We start from the raw sequence: 16,712 nt of genomic DNA, 5'->3' as shown, positions 1-16,712 counted from the left end.
TACATTATTTTTTCCTAGAAAACCAACTTATTGTCTAATATATGTTAAGATAGTGAATCTTTGAATCCAAAATAGTCTCATTATTCTATTTGGTTCAATAGGATTAAAAAGCAAAAGGATGTGAGCTCTTTGGGAACATACTGACTTGCAATCCTCAGTCTTGTCAATCAATCATAAAGGAATCTGAGTGGAGTGTTTTGCATGCAGGGGAGCAGAATGAAGACTGCCTCTCAGAGCAGCTGGGATACTTGAAGATGTGTATTCATGAGGAGATTCGCTCATATAGTACAGCATTTATTATATGTTTCTATGTGACCTCTCTCAGCTCTGCTGAATTCTGCCTCTGCTGTCTCCTGTCTCCCTGATGTTTCATGTGACTTTGAAGTTTTAGTGCTGAGCACAAGCATGGCTAACTTTGGGGCCTTCCTTGCAGAGTTAGTGAGATGAGAAAGACTCATTGTGGAGATACAAAGGTTATTCTCCTGGTTGCTTTTGAAAGGTGACACATGGCCTTGGGTACTGTGCTAATACCCTGGAATTGAACTTGAACTGGAATTACAAGCTATATGCTGCACTCAATGCAAACAAACAAACAAAAAACCAAAACAAAAACGGGATAAAACATATCTGAATTCTGGTTTTCGTATCTCTCAAGGGTTAGGGTTATGTCAAACACAAACGAGTGACAGATGCACTCTATTAATTCCTCTCCCTTCCCAAAGGAAAAAAGAAAGGAAATGAGGGGAAACAATTAAGAATTGTAAAAGGAACTTGAAGAAGAGAGCTTGACCCTTGTGTTCCCTCAGCTTTGTACTGAATCTGATGTATATAGAGTAGAATATCTTGTAGATCAGTTTAGGGTCACCTGAACTGTCCGCTCCTCCCTGCAGGTGCGGCCATTTGCTTTGGACCCCCAACATGGTACACAAGATTTAGCAGTGACCTTGGTCTGCATGCCAGTCCTTGGTACTGTTATCATTCAGTGTTAACACTACTAGAAGCAGATGTTGTGTGAAAATTTGCCATTAACTGCAGAAAGTACAGTTAATTAGAAGAGACCGAGTTGAAAAGTAAAATCACTGATCTGTTCTAACTCTAACCAGGATAACATCTTCCCATAGTAATTTCTCCACTTTGCTCCCTTGTTTTTCCTGATAAAATGTTAACAGTATGTAGAGGCAAAACTGAAAGGTGATTGTTTGTGTTGAAGAAAACACAGCTTATTGTTGCTGACTGAACTGAATTTCCAAAGCCAGTTTTGTCATTACAGGGAGCCATTTGGGAATGGATACTCAATCCATTTGGAGTCTAGGGAACAGAGATGTTTTTGATTCATCTTGTTCCCTTGCAGTGTGACCTTCAATAAGATTTGCTGTGTCTCAGTTTCTCCACTGCAAAATTATTTCTGGAATATGCTTTACATCTACACTCTACAGCTATTCTGAAGACCTCACTGGGGCTAAAGTTTCACTGTGCTCTACACAAGCCAGTCCCCGCTCGGCTGAGCTTTTAGCATAGCCATTATTTGAGATGATACTTAATGATTATTATAAGACTTGTGTGAAGAGCATTCTGAGTCTTTTCATCTGCTGTCACAAAGTAAGTTAGCAATGTTATATCTCTTCATATAAAATATGCTTCATTTTTTCCCCCCTCTGCCTCAAGCTGTGCACCAGCAGTTTGGAAAACAGCCTGATGGGAATCTTCAGAATGGGACTTAGGACCTCCCTCATTGTGAACTGCTATTTTCCCTGACTCAGAATCTTTTCTGTTTGGTAATACACATTATGAAATAAGCATCTGTCTTGTAAGTAGTTTCTTTTCTGGTGGTGCTAGTTGTAAAACTCCTGAGTTTACTATATAAAAATACCTTATGTCTGTCTTAAACTTACGGACAAATAGGTCTGCTAATGTGTGTTCATTTACCAGAACGTTAGTAATGAAAGGGCTCAGAAACAGAACGTGTGTAGCAAGGACAAAGAACTGGTTTGGTAGTACTTACTGTTATTGTTACTCCTGTGCTTCTTGGAGTTGTAAGCTGTGCCAGGTGAGCAGGTGGTTTGAGGGATTGTGTGTGGTGGAGCACATGCCTGCAGGGGTCTGGGTGTATGAGAAAAATGTTTTTTTAGCTTTCTTTTACAGAGAGCTCATTTTGGGTCTGACTGACAGGGTGAGCAGCATCTGTAATTCAGGGTGTCCTTGCACTGTGATGGAAGGGGCAGCAGGTGTCCCACCAAAAACTGCCTGTATCCCAAGCAATACACACCTGGGTTTTGTTGCGGTAGGTAAGTCACAATTCTAGGAAGGGAGCAAATGATACACAGTGATTTTATTTTAGTTTTAAACCAAGGAGAAATTTAGTTACTTTCCCTGGTGTTTATGTTTTAGATGGCTTAGTGTTTATTGGCTTTGTTGGGAGTTTTATCCTGGAAGAACATATGGTGAAAGAGTTTGCTGTCATAAACACAAAGCAGGAGGTGAGGGAACTTAGTAACAAGAAGCTTTTGTGTATTTGAGATCAACTCAGGTTTACATTGTGCTGTTTATTATTTATAGCTGGCCTCATGCTCTTCAGTGGTGTATGAGGGAAGGTGAGGAAGGTCTCAGGAGATGGTTCCTTTCCAGCTGCCACTGGATCAATTGACAGCAATTTGGTGTACAGTGCACAGGCACAGGCACCCTGTGCACTGTGGTGCCTAAGGGACAATGTGTCTCCAAAGCTATGTTTTGATAGCCCTGGAAGAATGTGAGTTCCCAGGACAGGTGGGATGGCCTTGTAGAGAGGAGTGGGAACCATGGAAAGTGGAAGCTGTGGGGCATGTACCAGTGCATGAGGGGTGGCTACCAGGAGGATAGAGACTCCCTTTTTACAATGAGTCACATGGAAAAGACAAGGGGCAAGAGGTACAAGCTGCTCCTGGGGAAATTCCAATTGGAATCCAGGGTAAATTTTTTCACAATGAGAACAGTTGGAATAATCTCCCAAGAGAAGTAATGAGCTTGACAGGGTGCTGGGCAATCTCATTGAAACTACACTCTCACCTAGAGAGGTTGGCCCAGATGACCTTGGGGTCCCTTTCAACCTGGTATTCTGTGGTTTTGTGAAATATGTGCTAGAATAGAAGAGACTCATGTTTTCTGTTCAGTGGTATAAAGAGGAATGTGGGAAGGTCAGGTACACCAGTTCTGTTTGCTGTAGTGTGTGAGAATCTCACCTAAGGCTAATAGTGAATCCCTGCACCCTGTCAAGACCTTTCTTCCAGAGGCTGTTAGGGCTGTTCTGCCAAGCTCCCGCACAAGGGCATGTGTCACTTTGCAGGGAACAGGTCTGCCTGCTGATGGGCGAGCGATGCTGCCCACCCAGTGCCTGACGATCCTGATATTTCATCTCAAACCTGTCAAATACCATGAGTCCATACTGGGAATTGACTTTCTCTCTTTTAAATTGCAGGATGCAAAGAGAAGCTGCCATCATGTGAATGCATAACAGCGAAATGAGAAACAGGACACCTGGGAAGGCTGAGCTGAAACCTCTTGTGCAGGGGATGACAGACTGAGTGCTGTTGGAGACAAGATTTATGAAACCTTGCTTCTTCAAGAGACTTTCCTGGGGGAGAGGAAAAGGAGGAAGCAGATAAAGGAGCAATGGGAATTGAGGGCCATGGTTACTTGAGATAAATGGCAGATCCCTGGGAGCTTAGCCTTGTAGCTGTTTGCTTTAGCTTTGCCTCTCTCTGCAGCTGCTTTTTCTTTTTTGCGAGCTGCTGCTGGGTACTGCCACGGCAGCACCGGAGATTTCAAGAGCGCCGTGGGTGCAGAGTGTGAGCGGGGGTGGGCAGCCCGCCTCACCATGATTCAGTTGTGGAAAGTAGTGCGGCACGTGCGACAGCTGGAGCTCCACAGATTGATCCTGCTGCTCATTGCCTTCAGCCTGATCTCCATGTGCATCCTGGCTTACTACGTCACTAACAGTCCTAAAATCAAGGAGCCACCGCCCCTGCCCTTCAGTGACTGCAGCAACCAGCACCGTGTCTTGATCCCACCGCAAGCCAGCTGGAGGCTCACAAAATCCGTGGACACTTCACGCACAGATCCTGTGGTGCTAGTCTTTGTGGAAAGCATTTACTCCCAACTGGGTCAAGAAATAGTGGCCATCCTGGAATCTAGCCGATTTAAATATAGGACAGAGATTGCCCCTGGCAAAGGGGATATGCCCACTCTGACAGACAAAGATAGAGGACGCTATGCTCTTATTATCTATGAGAACATCCTTAAATATGTGAACCTAGATGCTTGGAACAGAGAGCTGCTGGACAAATACTGTGTAGAGTATGGAGTGGGGATTATAGGCTTTTTCAAAGCCAATGAGAACAGCCTGCTCAGTGCACAGCTCAAGGGTTTCCCCCTTTTCCTACATTCCAACTTGGGGCTGCGGGACTATCACATCAACCCAAGTGCTCCCCTGCTCTATGTCACCCGGGCTAATGAGGTAGAGCAGGGCCCCCTGCCTGGTGATGACTGGACTGTGTTCCAGTCAAACCATAGCACCTACGAGCCAGTACTGTTGGCCAGCACAAAGTCCTCAGACTCTATTCCTCACCTGGCCACCCACAAAGCATTGCATGCTACAGTGGTGCAGGATCTCGGTCTGCATGATGGTATCCAGCGGGTTCTCTTCGGCAATAACCTCAATTATTGGCTGCACAAACTCATTTTCGTGGATGCAATTGCCTACTTGACTGGCAAGCGCCTCTGTCTCACACTTGATCGCTATATCCTCGTCGACATTGATGATATATTTGTGGGAAAAGAGGGCACTCGCATGAAGGTGTCTGACGTGGAGGTAAAAGCCTCAGAATAACAACTGTCTTTTGTGTGTGATATGCCAGGAAAGGCAAGGCTACATTTAATTTGAGAGTTGATTGCTGCAGTTGTTCTTGTCTTAAACACAGAAGTAGGCTGCATAGATGCTGAGTCACTGGATGTGATGCTCTCAACAGTTTTTCAGGTTTAAATGGAGCACTTTTGCTTTTGGGACCTGTAGCTGTCTTGTCTGAGTTTAAGAGGAGGATGCCTGTGGTGGCCTATCCTGTCTCTTTAATACAGTAAACAGGTAAATGCAGATTTTCTCTGTTAAGCTATTTGTAGCTGTAAACTCTGCCTTTCAAAAGGAAAAGGCAAGTTGTGCTAGAATAGAAAAACTGTGTTCTATCTCTTATATATAAACTGTCTATATTACATTGCAAAACTGTAGGCCACTTCTTGCAGCATCAAGTGTTACAGTCTATGTCTATGGACATAACCAAAGTGGGAAAAGAACTATTTTATCTAACCCTTCATTGCTCCTCCATCAACAACTCGTGTCCCTGGGCAGGGAATATCCAAAAATTCACCAGGAAAATATGCTCAGACCAAGTCTATATGAGAACAGTCTCTCTTGCCTCACAGTTGGGAAAGAGATGCCATCTTTCTGGTTTGCTTTTCTTGGCAGTTCCCTGAGTAGTACAGTGACTTACTAGGAAAGGATGTGGGAAAGACACAGAGACAGATTTTGTGGAGGAGAGTAAGAAAGGCAAAGGAGAAAACAGGTAGGAAGAAGGTGAGAAATGAAGTGCCCCTTCTAGTTCTCTGTGTCCTTGAAAGTAGGTGATAGAGTGTTCTCCGAAGTCTCATGACATGTACATATGCCGCCTCTTGGAGCCAAGGACTTGCCACTTTCTTCCCCATCAATTCTGGTTAGTAGCTGTTACAGCAGGTGCTCTGCCTGTTTCTCCAAGTGTACCCAGGTTGTTACAGAGTTATGAGGCCCCAGGCCTTTCACTCTGGATTCCCATTTAGCACTTGCCATTAGATAGGTTCTGCATTAAATTCCATGGGTACCAGAAATTATGATGATAAGCCTGTGACAGCAGCTGCCAAGCATGCTAAGCATGTTTCCAAGACAACTTCAAAGTGAGATACCTTTTAACCTTGCAGCTGAGGGCATTTGAGGCAAGGGTGGAAAACAAAATAACATTGTACATACCTCCCTAAGACTTGAACCTCATCTGTTACATCCTCCTAAGAGCACTTTTCCACCTCACTAGGAGTCTTGCTACTGTTTCTACAGGCGTTATGCATCCATGCAAAATACCACAGAATCACAGAATGTTAGGGCTTGAAAGGGACCTCCAGGGATCCTCAAGCCCAACCCCACTGCCAAAAAAGGACCACCTAGAGTAGGCCACACAGGAACTCTGAAAGTCTCCAGAGAAGACAACTCCACAACCTCTCCAAGCAGCCTGTTCCAGTGCTCTGTCACCCTCACCATAAAATGTCTCCTCATGTTGAGGTGGAACCTCCTGTGTTCTAACTTGTAGCCGTTGGTCCTTGTCCTATCACTGGGCACCACCAAAAAGAGGCCGGCACCTTCATCCTGACACCCACCCCTCAGATACATGTAGCACTGGTAAGATCCCCTCTCAGCCTTCTCTTCTCAAACTAAGCAGCCCCAGTTGTCTCAGTCCATCTCCATTTTTTCAGGTCTTAGAGATTTTAAGTTCTGCTTCTGATCCCAGGTTTAGCTTTTGGGAAAAGGAAATCCTTGCACTGTCTTGGGAGGTAGCTTTATCTTTTCAATTCATTTGAAGCTGCACGCCTGAGGCAGCTCCAATTAATTGCATGTCGTTATTTTATTTGCTTCATTCTTTAATCATTCTCCAGAGCCACCTTTGACCATAACTCTCCCAGCAAACAAGAAAAGTGTTTCCAAGCAGACAGCTATAGAAAAATGAAACAGTTATACTTATTTAAGGAAAATGCTAACATTTTCTTCATTTCACTGCAGTGTCCCTGTGTTTTGAGGTGCTGGAATGCTCCAACAGTTCTGTGTTTTTTGAAAGTTTACAATCTTACCTTAGTCCTGAGCAGGCCTTGCACCCTCTAGTCCAAAACCAGCAGAGATAGTCACCTCTCTGAGTGCTTGTGCAGGTTACTGACCCACATGGGAAAACAGGAGATAGGTGCCCAAAGCTTCTGGAAACAAATGCTGTGCTAGTGATGTTGAAAACAAACCCAGACAAGATAATTCCAAAAGATGCTTTAGAATAGAATAGAATAGGTTTTAACAGGGTGAAATGGAGGAATAATCTGTGATCAGTAAGCAGAGAATCTCAGGCAAAGCAGATAAACCCTAGATTTATCCATTTAAAAGAAGCTCTCTGATTGCAGAGCCATGAGAGGTTAATGAATTTTTATGTTTTAAAAGCGAGAAATAACTGCATGGTTTTGTTGATAGCCTCTCCCCATGGGGAGAGAAGGGGATATAATAGCGACAGAACAGCTGGCATTTTCTTTGGCCTTTTATATGAAAGCTCTGTTTCAGGGCTGTTATCTCAACACACAGCTCCTTATCTTAAAAGCTTAGATTACAGTGGTCAGGGCAGCAGTTTGAAGATTGGGTGTTGTGTGAAGGTATAAAATTGACTCTGCTGTCCCAGTGAGCCTGTTTGCTATATGCAGGTCCATGTTCAGAGAGCTTCCAGGACAAAATGACAATTAAAAGAAAGTGCTGAACATAATTTGATCAAATGCATGCCCATGGTAGATGTCCTGTGTGAGAGGAGAAATAATTTTATTTGCTTAACGGAGAGCTGAACGGCTTTCTTCTTTAACCAGAAAAATGGGAATCATGATTGCTTATATTTAAAGACGATAACCCTTCAGTTCCGCTTTCTGATAAAGGGCTGCAGCAGGAGCTTGTGTTCCTCAGCTGAAAGGAAACAGTTGGAAATGGCAGAAGGAAGACATTTTTCCCTTGTAAAGTTTACCAGAGATTTGAGCTGCACTTAATTAACAAAACAAAATCTCAGAGAATCTCTTCTCAATTATTCCACATTCAGTCTCTTCTAAAATTGTAATCCTTGGAATTTAGGAACCCTTCGTAAAACTGACCAATGAAGATAAGCAGAAGGATCTGGCTTTTGTCATCCTTCCTGGTTGTCTTTAGGTATGAGGAAAGAAGATTAAGTAGATGAGGTTTTGTCTGTTTTGCTGGTAATCATTGCGAGGACATAAATAGTGAGCAGTCATTGCTAGCAAGTCTGAGAGAAGCTAAGTGAGAATCAAGGACAGTCATTTCATTTTGGATTACGAATGGTGAGGGTGGAAGAGAGAAAATCTGGTGAGGGTGGCTGTCAGACAGCTGTTTTCTTTCTAGATTGTAGATGATGATCATACCTGAAATGAAAATACTTAGCAGTTTCTACCTTCCTGATTCTAACATTATCAGACCCACAAATGCTTTCTCTTTTGGTGGTACTCTTTTGAGCTATGCCAGTGCTACTGCAGGACCATTAGAAAACTGCAGAAAATCTCTTCAGAATGTGCTGCCCAGTATCCACAGGGACAGTTCCTGTGAAGAAGGTGGGGTTTTTGGAACATGTTTGACAGTTGTGAAGAGGCTGTCAAAGCACTCTGCTTTCTTCCTCCATGTTATATCATGTTGCTCTTCATTTGTCCGTGTGCTGTGTTCCTAGCTTCATGGTATCTTCTCTTTCTAGTATCTGACTCTCAGCCTTGTATTTCCCCATTTTGCCCCTTTTTAGAAGGACCTGATATAGAGGGGAGGTAATAGGTAGGGTTGGTATGAAAAAGATAAAATCTGTACAAAGACTTTTGGAACTTAGAACTTTCGTGGCTAAAAAAGTAGAGTTGCTTAAAGGCTTAGTATGAAGTATTATTGTGATGAGAAGGACTAGACCCTAAAGATAAGATAAAGAGGGTACAATCAGGGTGCTGTGGCTTCCCATGATTTCTTTCTTGCTCCTAGAATTTTAACCACTTTGAGAGAGTTCTTATCTTTCACTGGATGGTGTCAAGAGCTTGCAGTGACTGTTGAGTAAATCTTTGCAGATCTATCAGTGAAATATTACAGGTTTGTAATTTTTTTATGTGTTGCAACAAAAAGCACTATTTTAAACTTCTTCTGACATTTGTGTGGAAGTAAACATCATATGAGATTGTAAAAAATACTTCTTTAAAGCAATGGGCATCAAACATCAGAGTGAAGCTTAGACTGTTTTTGCTTTGTGACCAGAAATGGGCATTAGAATGGAGAGGTCTGTGACTCAGGCCTGCGGCACAGCCACCCCAATTAAGTACTAAAAGCCTCCAAAAATGCAGGTGGTGAGTTGCAGAGGATGTTCTCTGATAGACTGCAACAAACACGAAGCAGGTCTGGTCTTGATGTGGCTTATCAATTCTGGTGGACAGTCCTGGCAATCTCTTGAAGACCCCATCTGTTCCTTCCTGAGAAGGGCCTTGCTGAGCTTCTAGCAGGGGGTGTAGCTGGGGGCAGGGGAGGGGCTGTTCTGTCTAGTTAGTAGGCTTGGTTGCATCTTGGAAGGATTTTTGGAATGGAAGTTGGAAAATATAAACCAGACATGCCAGAGCAGGGCAAAGTGTCATCTTCCCCACCTGTTGCCACAACTGTATTGATTCACCTCTCTGCAGCTCACAGACCTCTTGGAACCACTGTGCTAAGGAGCAACGAATGCATAATTTGTTGAAACAAATTTCCTGATATTTTCCTTAGCACCTAAATCTGTTTTGTGCTGTGCAAGGGAAAGACATTTCTTTAAACCTGTGCCGTGTCATGGATGTGGCTGTGCAAAGGACATCAGCAGAGGGATGGCTCATGATTAGCAACAAACTGGTGACAAACTGCCAAGAAAGCAGGACTCTACAAGGCTTCATAGACTCAGAATTTCTGGGGCCCCCATGGTTCTTGCTTGGTCCCTCCCTGGACACAAAGAATTGGTGGCTGCTGGAGCAGGGCTTTTTGAGATTTGTCATCAGACAGATGTGTAGTCATGGTAACCCCAGCCAGACTTTAAATCTCCCTCTGCAGAAGAATGCTAAGCCTCTTAACCACTATCTTTCCTCTCTCTACCTTCCTACAGAAGTTTGAGGAGTTAGATGTGCCTTTCAGGACAGCAGGGAGAAGCGGTGAGGCTTGGGACAGCTCTGCAGACAAAAAAATGGCACATTCCTGTCTAAAATGTTGGGTGATGTGTTCCAGGTGCTGGTCCCAAATTTGCTGTGGTATTGTCATTCAGCTAAATAGGTGCTTCTCTTTAGAGAGGTGTACAGCTCTTAGTCTGTACTCCCCAATTTGCGGAATGAGTCCCCATTCTTAAGGAGTTACATGAGAGAAGCTTGACCTCCCATTGCCTGTTCTGGATCTTAAGCCTCAGCAAAGGAGGCACCAGCCATCAACACTGCTGGCATACCATGTTTTAAAAGCACTCCCTGTGTTTGTGATAAGTTCTAGGAGATGTCATGTGCCATACCTTTCTCTAAACACTACTCTTAGGTGGGAATTGGGGTAAGGTTGTGGTAGGCATGTGGCCATGGAGGATCTGGGATCTTTGAAATATGTCCCAGTCTGTGTTTGATGTCACAGTTATATGTCCCTAGGCACAAGTCTGAAAGGAGTGCATTGAGAGTGTCAGCAACACTGCAGAAATAATCCATCTGTTCTTCCCACCTTGCTGTGTGTGAGAGGTCATGGGCTGCCTGCCTTGGGAATGGAACAGCTTCTTTGCTCCAAGATACATTTGCAATGGATGGGTGATTTAAGTAAATTTAGAATAGAATAGAATAGAATAGACCAGACCACATCAGACCAGACCACACCAGGTTGGAAGAGACCTTCAAGATCATTGTGTCCAACCCATCAACCAAAGTTTTACACAGAGAGAGTGACTGCCCATTGGAATGGGCTGCCCGGGGAGGTGGTGGAGTCGCCGTCACTGGAGGTGTTCAGGAGGAGGCTTGACAGGGTGCTTGGTTACGTGGGTTAGTTGATTGGGTGGTGTTGGGTGATAGGTTGGACGCGATGATCTTGAAGGTCTCTTCCAACCTGGTCTGGTCTAGTCTAGTCTAGTCTGTTCTATTCTATTCTGTTCTGTTCTGTTCTGTTCTGTTCTGTTCTGTTCAAACAACTAAACCATGGCACCAAGCACCCCATCAAGTCTCCTCCTGAACACCTCCAATGACAGCGACTCCACCACCTCCCCAGGCAGCCCATTCCAATGGGCAATCACTCTCTGTATAGAACTTCTTTATTAGAATAAACCAAACCAGGTTGGAAGAGACCTTCAAGATCATCGTGTCCAACCCATCAACCAATCCAACCCACCCAAACAGCTAACCCATGGCACCAAGCACCCCATCAAGTCTCCTTCTGAACACCCTCAACGACGGCGACTCCACCACCTCCCCAGGCAACCCATTCCAATGGGCAATCACTCTTTCTGTATAGAACTTCTTCCTAACATCCAACCTGAACCTCCCCTGGCGCAGCCTGAGACTGTGTCCTCTTGTTCTGGTACTGGTAGACTGGGAGAAGAGACCATCATCAGCCTGTCTACAACCTCCCTTCAGGTAGTTGTAGAGAGTGATAAGGTCACCCCTGAGTCTCCTCTTCTCCAGGCTAAGCAGCCCCAGCTCCCTCAGCCTCTCCTCATAGGGCTTGTGTTCCAAACCCCTCACCAACTTTGTTGCTCTTCTCTGGACTCGTTCCAGAAAGTCAACATCCTTCCTAAACTGAGGGGCACATCCTTCCTAAACTGATGTTCTTTCTAACATCCAGCCTAAACCTCCCCTGGCGCAGCCTGAGACTATGTCCTCTTGTTCTGGTGCTGGCTGCCTGGGAGAACAGACCAACATCCACCTGTCTACAACCTCCCTTCAGGTAGTTGTAGAGAGCAGTAAGGTCTCCTCCTCTCCAGGCTAAACAACCCCAGCTCCCTCAGGCTCTCCTCATAGGGCTCGTGTTAAGAAATGATTTATTTTTTTAATTATTGTGAACAGTGCTTGGCCTGCACTGCTTTGATATATTAGTGACAGTGGTGATTTGTCAGGGTGTCTTTAACTGCTGAGTATTAAGGCTGGCACCTGCACTGAATGAGTCTGCATTTGTGAATGCAATTTCACTTACTAGGGTGCAGTGTAGCCAAATGATGCCTATAGAGTGTGAATTGTGTGAAGGCAGCATTGTAGCATTCTGTGCTCCTTGGGGCTGGGTAGCTGATGCAGAAGGATCTGCTCATCTTTCCCACACAGTTTGCAAAGTCTGTGTGCTTTCCCCAGTAATTGTGCCAAGTTGCCTCTTGCGTATTTGTGTCTGGCCCAAGTGTGCTGAGTGGTCATCACCTTCACCTTGGTGCAGCCACCCATCCATTGCTGTCTTGGAAAAGCCATTAAAATTTAAATACCCACCTGGGCAAGGACCATCTCTGCCACTTGTCAACACCCCTACTGCCAGGTCCTCATTTCACTGAGAACTTCTCCCATAGGGAGCTGCACCAATGACACATTCACTAAAGCATGCAGGTAGCAGCAGAGCATGCATCTCAAGGATTCTCTCTTTCTATTGCTTTCCAGCAGACAAAATTTGACTGGAATTAGGTTTTGTCTTACTTGTCTGTGACATACCAACTTTTTTTTTCTGCCAAGGTTGTCTGCTGTCTTACTCTGTACAGTGCTGGACCTTGGGGTTTGTGGCACAAGCCTTGTTTATAGTAATTCAGACATTCAAAGCAGACGTAAGTGAGCAAGAGAGAACCTGTAGAAGATGTGATGACTCTGAATGTCAGCTCACCCAAGTTCTCTTTCCAGAATCTAGGAAAGCTTCTTGCTGCAAAAGGGTTTTGGCACTTTCCAAGGACACAGAGCCAGGGGCACCTCCAAGCCACCATAGAATTCTTTGTATGGGAGTTCTGTTAATCCACCTCATTCAATAAAAGCTGCCTCCCTTTGGATCTCTTAGTTACTGCTCAAACAATATTTACCTTCCCTTTTTTCTTTTTTTTTTTTTCCTCCTTTGACTGTGCACCATGTGCTGCCCCAACCTTACTTTTTTTATCACATAGGCTCAGAGAAAAGGCAAGATGTTCAGTAGCAAAATCCCAGCCAACATGGCAGAGGAATGGAGCATTAACGCTGAACCCAGAAGAGGGAAGGGATCTGTTGCTTGGAAGTGAGGGGGTTTTGTGTTTTGTTTTGTTTTGATTTGGTTTGGTTTTCAGTCCCTTTGCTACAGTACAGACACTTAGGATCTTTCACATTAGAGAGCATCATCTGACTGTGGCTTTAAAATGGCATCATTTTAGTATAGCAGGACTTCAAATAAAGGCTTCGTATATGGAGCACCTGACTACTCTGTTTCGCTCCACAGGCAACAATGCCTTAGCCCCATGCCCTGTGAGATTCTTTAGACCGAACTGGGCACCAGTAGAGCACAGAGAAACACTACAGAGCAACTGAATGTGAATGTTTCTTTTTCCTTTCATTTACACAGGCTTTGCTGAGCACCCAGAATAAGATGAGAACTTTAGTTCCAAATTTCACCTTCAACCTGGGCTTCTCAGGGAAATTCTACCATACAGGTAAGCCTGTGTACAGCTCCCATATTGGGGAGGGGGGATGTGTGTGTGTGTGTGTAACATGTTAGAACTTGATTCTCTGTTGGAGCAGTTCAGCATCGCAGGGAATTAGCCACTGCTTTGAAACATTGAATCCCTATTCTGCCTTTTGGTTTTTTACTTCTTTTTTCTGCTGTCTGTAGGCACAGATGAGGAAGATGAAGGAGATGACATGCTGCTCAAACACAGGAAGGAGTTCTGGTGGTTTCCTCACATGTGGAGTCACATGCAGCCTCATCTTTTCCACAATGTCACTGTACTAGCTGAGCAGATGAAGCTCAACAAACAGTTTGCTGTGGTAAGGGTCATCACAGTTTGTTTACAGTACTAACCCTTAAACAGTCTTCTTCTGGAATAGCTGTTTTAGACTGGTCTAGTTGCTCAGCTCTTTTTAAGAAAAGCAGTTCTGAAAGTTTGAACTGGTGCATGACTTATGCTGTCTTCAGGCAAGAAACACCATTTGGGTGCCGTCCTGCACGATGTGAAGTGTTTCCTGCCACCTGAATGGCCCCAGGCAGCTCCACTCTGTTTCAGGATGCAAATCCCAAGGCTCTTGTTTGCTGAGGTGTGAATTTGTAGTAATACCATCCACACCAAATTAATTTGCAAAGTATAGCAGCGAGAAAGCATTTTCTTTTCCATCCTTATTCACTGTGATTTTGTAAAGAAATCACCTGGTCAGTAGTACCAAGTGCCCTGTGTGTTAACAGCCTTGCTTCTGGCCTCCCTGGACAATGCTGCAGTTACTTGTCTAGGAAGTCAAGAGGAAATTCCCTGTGTTTAGACAGAGGAGAGGGGAAGCCCTGGACATCCTGCACTGCTGGAACAATGTCTGTTTGATGCGTACAGTCCAGAGCTGAATATAGCATACATGTTTCTCTGAAAAGAAATGTCCTCTTCACCTCTAGTTTGGTTCTTTTGATGGTAATCCCCTTGGGAATAGCAGGCTGCTGTCTTGTGTTCCCATGACACACACAGATCAAGAATGGTCTTGAATTCAGAGCACAGTTGTAGCATTATAGAAACAACTCAAGCCTCTTTTCCTGGTTAAATAACAGTGCACTCTTTTGCAAAGAGACAAAGCACAGAACACAATTACACATTTAACATAAAACAGGCTAGCAGTGGGAAGGAGAAGGTTGCTGCTTCACTGTGGGACTCTCGGTTTAGTGTACATCAGCAGGGCAGAGCCATCATCATTGGCATTATTACCAGAACTACACAGTTGAATTAAAAACCGCTGCATTCAGATATTTCCTGTCGTTTTTATATAGCTCCAGGCCCCGTATCTTTACACTCAACTGTGTCTTGCTTCTTGTCTGCTTTTCCTTTGAACTGCTAGAGACAAGACAGAGCCCACGCATCATATTCCTTTCCTTTTATATCTGTGAAGGAAGTTTGTTTTTTTTTTTCCTTCACTAGTGACTCAGATCTGGGCATTGTGGGAGGGAGATGTGTCACTTAACACTATTGATTAGTTTGTAGTAGCCAAGGAGCCATTATTAATCTGGTTTGTCACACCTGCGAGCTACAAGACCACTCTTACAGCTGTTTCCAGTGCTGGATATCCTTACTGATACAGAATCATCCTTATATTTCTATAGATATGTAAAACAGGTTTCCCAGTCCAGAGAGTTTTTGTGTTACTGTGTCACCTTGCTCCATCTTGGGGTCTATTGCTAAACATGATCCTTGTTAAGGATATTAGGTAAATATCCTTATTAAGGATATTAGTCAAGTATTGAATGATCAAGCTGCATATTCTGTTTCCAGGAGCATGGGATTCCCACAGACTTGGGCTATGCTGTAGCCCCCCATCATTCTGGGGTTTATCCTGTCCACACGCAGCTGTATGAGGCATGGAAATCAGTGTGGAGCATCCAGGTAACGAGCACAGAGGAATACCCACACCTCCGGCCTGCTCGATACCGGCGTGGATTCATCCATAATGGAATCATGGTGAGCACAGCTGTGTGACTGGAACTCACTTGCCTACCCAAGGGACAGTCTCCTAGTGACCTGCATCAGAGAGATGAATCATGATACCACCAGTATTTCCAAAATCATTAAGTCACACAAAGAGGAAAGACTTGGCTAAGGGCAGTTTCTGTGTTTTTCTGTGCAATTCAGAGGTTGGTAAAGAAGGGAAAGCAAACACAAGCACCATAGAATTAAACTAAGATCCCACTGACTTGTTTGCACTGTGATAAGTAAATGGTTGGGAGGAATATTGAGTCCCCTAAACCTATGTCCCTTATGTCCTTTACTCTTTGTACTGATTCAGAGAGTGATGCTTAGGGTCTGTTGCATCTGCCTCTTACCTCGCTTTGTTTTTTCTGAAATTGCCAGGTCCTGCCTCGACAGACCTGTGGTCTTTTTACTCACACTATCTTCTATAATGAATATCCTGGTGGCTCAAAGGAGTTGGACAAGAGCATTCGTGGTGGTGAACTCTTCCTGACGGTGCTCCTGAACCCAGTAAGCTCATCTGAAAAAGGGATTGGTGCATGGGTGTCTCAGTTTATGTGCCTGATGTGGGAAAGGACTAGATCTTTTAGGAGAGTCAGTATAACCATCCATCTCCAGTGTGATGCTAAGAAGATGTGAAAGAGGGCCAAGGAAGTACTTGCTAATTAATGCTGCTTTGCTTTACACGCTGTCAAGGAAGCATTGGTACTGAGTCTTGAGAAGTGCAATGCGCCACAGGGATCTGGCCAGGGTGACATGCTAAGCGTGGCCCAACATAGAGTGGCACTACCATGGTTGATGCATCTTCATGAATCAGAAATGAGACGTGCCTTGCCTCCCTCTGTTCCACACACATTGCTGCCTGTTGGCTTCTGCTCTGGCTCACTGTTTTGTCCAGAATAATTGCTTCCTTTGTGCTTTCATTATGAAACATCCTCCCCTTTCTTTTAGTATGTGTACACTTGAAATGATCCTTGCATGCTTTTTTGTGTGCGATGTAGCTGTTGTCTTAAGGCATTTTGAGGGGATCTGGGTCTAATGCAGGTGTTCTGTTTCCCTTTCAATACTCGACAGTTCCATCAAGTTAATGTATTTTCAACACTCCGCAGTTCCTTCCCAGTTCTTGGCCATGGATGGCAAATCACACGATTTTCTTGTTTTCCACTGAGGCTGGGAAGATGTACCAGGTGGCAAGAGGCACAGAAAACCCCAGCCATTCTTTGAAAATCCTGAATGGATAGAATTAGGAGATGAAGCTTTGTAGCCCTCTCCAGC

The 16,712-nt window shown here is 44.3% G+C and overlaps 1 protein-coding gene across 3 annotated transcripts in view; it reads left to right on the top strand.

The window, feature by feature from the left end:
- The window catches only part of NDST2 (N-deacetylase and N-sulfotransferase 2), a 128,296-nt gene that overhangs the window by 98,161 nt on the left and 13,423 nt on the right, over positions 1-16,712 (top strand). For all 3 annotated transcript variants that reach the window (XR_010987507.1, XM_068139831.1, XM_068139832.1), the window contains 5 exons: positions 3,452-4,843; positions 13,346-13,433; positions 13,613-13,767; positions 15,243-15,428; positions 15,819-15,947. Coding sequence is in view for 2 of the 3 variants with exons in the window: in XM_068139831.1 (XP_067995932.1) it covers positions 3,851-4,843; positions 13,346-13,433; positions 13,613-13,767; positions 15,243-15,428; positions 15,819-15,947 (1,551 nt within the window). In the remaining variant the exon portion in view is untranslated. The remainder of the gene's footprint in view (positions 1-3,451; positions 4,844-13,345; positions 13,434-13,612; positions 13,768-15,242; positions 15,429-15,818; positions 15,948-16,712) is intronic.

Source organism: Melanerpes formicivorus, unplaced genomic scaffold (assembly GCF_026170545.1).
Source record: "Melanerpes formicivorus ecotype bairdi unplaced genomic scaffold, bMelFor1.0.p_v2 SCAF_6, whole genome shotgun sequence".
NCBI lineage: Eukaryota > Metazoa > Chordata > Aves > Piciformes > Picidae > Melanerpes > Melanerpes formicivorus.
Note: the sequence above shows the minus strand (reverse complement) of the source record. Positions and strands in the feature narration are given on the sequence as shown.